This window comes from Miscanthus floridulus, chromosome 8 (genome assembly GCF_019320115.1).
Source record: "Miscanthus floridulus cultivar M001 chromosome 8, ASM1932011v1, whole genome shotgun sequence".
In the NCBI taxonomy this organism is placed as follows: Eukaryota; Viridiplantae; Streptophyta; class Magnoliopsida; order Poales; family Poaceae; genus Miscanthus; species Miscanthus floridulus.
This window is the reverse complement of record NC_089587.1, coordinates 149,826,122-149,830,339: the sequence shown is the minus strand read 5'-3', so window position 1 is coordinate 149,830,339 and position 4,218 is coordinate 149,826,122. Positions and strand designations below refer to the sequence as shown.

The following is a 4,218-nucleotide window of genomic DNA, read 5'->3' as shown; positions in this document are numbered from 1 at the left end:
GCTTTTCCTTTTTCTGATACAGTCTCTTTTTGAGGGCATCGAGGATCATGCCATTTGCCCATTCGACCTGGCCATTGGCTCTGGTATGGCCAACAGAGACGTATTTGATGGAGATGCATCGTTCTTTGTAGAAGTCCCAAAAATGATGACCAGTGAATATAGTTCCGAGATCAGGGATAATGCTGTTCGGGAGACTGAATCTGTGGATGATATCTTCGAAGAGCTTGACTGCCTTCTTTGTAGTGGCCGAAACAAACGACTTGTATTTGATCTACTTGGAGAACTTGTCAATGGCGACATACACATACCGGAAAATGCCTAGTGTAGGCTTGAAAGGCCCGATCATGTCCAGTCCACAGCATGCAAAAGGCCAAGAAGCTAGGATGGTCTGCAATTCCTACGCCGGCACGTGAATTTGCTTGGCGAAAAATTGACATCATTCACAATGTCGGATGAGGTCTTCTATGTCAGTGATGGCCGTGGGCCAATAAAAACCAGCTTGGAAAGCTTTACCGACTAGGTTTCTTGAGGCCGTATGATTGCCACAGGAACCAGAGTGAATTTCGAGAAGTAGTTTCACTCCTTGTGTGATGCATTTCTGTAGTATCCCTTCCTTGGCACTTTTCCTCATCAAGTTCCTGTCTACTAGCATGTAATGCTTGCTGCGATGAATTAGGCATTCAGTTTTGGTCTTGTCGGTGGGTACGTCAATGCTGGTGAGGTACTTGATGAACTGTTCCCTCCAATCGGCGGCTGGCGAAAGTACTGTAAGGACCAACTGCTCGGCGGGGGGATTTCTTGAACTTCCTTCTCTTCCTTAATAGACGGCATAAAGAGGTTTTGAACGAAGGCCTTACGCAAAATCGTGGTGCGAGAAGAGCCTATCATAGATAGGTGGTCGGCGAGCTGATTTTGATCTCGTACCACGTGGTGGTACTCGATACCATAGAACTTCCCCTTGAGTTTCTTGATTTCGGCGCAATATGCGTCCATCTTCTCACTGGAATAGGACCAGTCTTTGTTGAGCTGGTTGATGACCAGCGTGGAGTCTTCGTATACCATGAGGTGTTTGACGCTAAGCAAGATGGCTATACAAAGTCCGTGGAGACATGCTTCATACTCCATGGCATTGTTGGAGGCTAGAAAATGAATTCAGAAAATGTATCGGAGTTTGTCCTTGGTCGGCGTAATGAATAAAATGCCAGCACCGGCACTGTTGATGTTGAGGGCACCATCGAAGTACATCACCTAGTGCTCGGGGCAAGTAGCGGGGATGGGCTCTTAGATCTCAGTCCACTCAGCGACAAAGTTAGCCAGCACATGTGACTTAATGGTAGGCCTGCTTCTGAATTCGATGGAGTAAGTGCCGAGCTCAACAGCCCACTTGATGATGCGGCCATTGGCCTCTTTGTTATGGAGGATGTCCCCTAGAGGGAACTCGGTGACCACGGCGATCTTTTAGTACTCGAAGTAATGGCGAAGCTTACACGACATGATCAGAATGGCATATAATAGCTTCTGAACCTGAGGGTAATGAGTTTTGGACTCATTAAGAACCTCGCTGATGAAGTAGACCAGATGTTGTACCTTATAGGCGTGTCCAACTTCCTCGCACTCGATGACAATAGCTGTGCTCATGACGCGAGAAGTGGCAGCGATGTATATCAATAGGGTTTCATCTGGTCAAGGCGTGATATAAAGCAGCTGAGAGCAGCCATGCACCCTGTGAGCTTCTGTATATCCTTTACACAGGTTGGCCGCTTCATGTTGGTGATGGCAGAGACCTTGTCGGGGTTGGGTTCAATACCGTGAGCGCTGACGATGTAGCCTAGGAGTATACCGGATGGAACTCCAAAGATGCACTTTGAAGGGTTCAACTTCCATCTATATCTTTTCAAGTTGGCGAACGTTTCTTCAAGGTCAGCAATAAGATTGTTGGCGGTTTTGATTTGACGACCACATCGTCGTTGTAGGCTTCGATGTTGTGGCCTATCTATTGGTCAAGGCACATATGGATGGCCCTCTGGTAGGTCACCCTGGCGTTCTTGAGTCCAAAGGACATGGTGGTATAACAATATGCACCGAAAGGCATGATGAATGACGTCTCAATCTGGTCGTCCTCTTTGAGGGATATCTGGTGATAGTCGGAGTAATAGTCGAGGAAAGAGAGCAGTTCGTAGCCGGTGGTATAGTCTACAACCTCATCTATCCAAGGCAAACCAAAGGGGACTTTAGGGCAGTGTTTGTTGAGATCAGTGTAATCAATGCACATTCTTCATTTTTTATTCTTTTTTCAAATAAGAATAGGGTTTGCTAACCACTCAGGATGATACACTTCTTTAATAAATCTAGTAGCTAGGATCCATTTTATTTCTACCCTAATAGTCTCCTTCTTGTTTGGTGTGAATTGTCAGAGTTTCTGCTTGATCGGTTTGGCGGTCGGCGAGACATTCAAGGAGTGCTCGATCTTCTCCCGTGGTATACTCGGCATGTCCGTAGGTTTCCAAGCAAACACGTCGGTGTTGGCACAAAGGAAGGAGACGAGCGTGCTTTCTTATTTGGGGTCGAGATGAGCCTTTATCTTGACAGTCTTGGTGGGGTCATCGAGGCCGAGGACGACCTCCTTTGTTTCCTTGGACTTGGCGGAGGCACGAGGAGGCTCCAGCGCTAGGATCTTGAGGTCATTGGTGGGAACTATCTTGGCGTCAGTGACCACGCTAGCCATCTGGATGCAGAGGTTGGTGGCTTTGGTGAGGGCGAGACTCTCTGTCTTGCAGGCATAGGCAATGGAGAGGTTGGCCTGTAAGGCCAAAACTCCTATAGGCGAAGGCATCTTCAACACCAGATAGGCATAGTGCGGTATGGCCATGAACTTGGCCAGAGCTAGCTGACCAAGTATGGCATGGTAGGTGGTGTTGAAGTCGGCGACGTAGAAGTTGATGTGCTCAATGCGGTAGTTGCTGGTCATGCCGAATTGTACTAGGAGGGTGATCTCTCCAAGCGGCTTGGATGCCCTGCTAGGTACCACACCCTAGAAGGAGGAATCGGAGGGTGTGAGGTCTTCTATCCTAAGGCCCAGCTCCTTTAGGGCTCCAGCGAAGAGGAGGTTCAGAGCACTTCCACCGCCGATGAGTACTTTCCTGAAAAGCACTTTCCTGACAGTTGCATCAAGAACGAGGGGGAAACACCCTATGTAAGGGATGTCGGCCCACTGGTCAGCCCTACTGAAGGTGGTGGGGACCTCATACCAGGGATGATAGATGGGGTGGGCGATGGCATCTTCTACATTGACGGCGAGCACCTAGCGGGCGGTGAGCTTCTGATCTCTTCTGCTCTCGCCGGCAGCGAGTGTAACACCCCAAGTGTTTGGCTTCCACATTTGCACTGGCATTTCATAAACATGAGCATCATTCATCCATTCATGAGCTTGGATTGTTGAAACATGCTTTTGAAACATTGCAACATATTGTTCTATTCCATGTGTGTTTGTTTTATGAAATGAATAGTGTGCAACACTCAAGTGCAACATGTGCAACTCACTCTTGAAACATGTCACATACTTTAGTAACATGGTTAGTTAGTACTATGTAACAAACTCATGAAACATGGCTTTGAAACAAAAGTAACATTTCACTTGTTCTTCCTTGTTTCAATACATGTGATGCTTGATTTTTGTGTGATCAATGTGTGGTGTGGCTAATTATCCTCTTAAACAACTTAGCTACGCTTGGAATGTCATTAGGAACAATGTTCATGTTGACCATATTGCCTAATTATGTTTCCTAGTAATAGTTTGACTAGTGTTGACCCCTAGAGCTCTTTTGTTTCACTGTTTAAAAAGTACAGCTTAGATTGTTTGCATGTCCGAGCAACCTAAAACAAAGTTGTAGCAAATTATATAAGGAACAAAAGTTATTTTATGACCATCTCATGAAAATGTGCAGAACATGCTCAAAAAGGGGCCACAAGTCAGTTTTGAGGTCTATTTGGAGACTCAGAAATTTTCTAAGTCAAAAACCAAATTTCAGTTTCATTGGCTCGACATTGGAGATGAGTTTACTCGTGATTCTTTGAGAATTAGGCCTTGGTATTTTAATATCAATTATAGACTGTATGAAGGGCTACAACTTTCATTTAGATGGATTTCACTAATCATCAACGGTTTAAGAGATCAATCGTCATCAACTTGGGCTGTCAGGCTATGATGGCTTAACTGAT

General features: G+C 46.0%; 1 protein-coding gene across 1 annotated transcript; it reads right to left on the bottom strand.

Annotated features, from left to right (window-relative positions):
* Positions 1-2,554: 2,554 nt before the first annotated feature.
* On the bottom strand, positions 2,555-2,968 carry LOC136470005 (uncharacterized). The gene has a single exon (XM_066467987.1). The coding sequence runs from the start codon at positions 2,966-2,968 to the stop codon at positions 2,555-2,557; it is 414 nt and encodes a 137-aa protein (XP_066324084.1).
* Between the last annotated feature and the right edge of the window lie 1,250 nt (positions 2,969-4,218).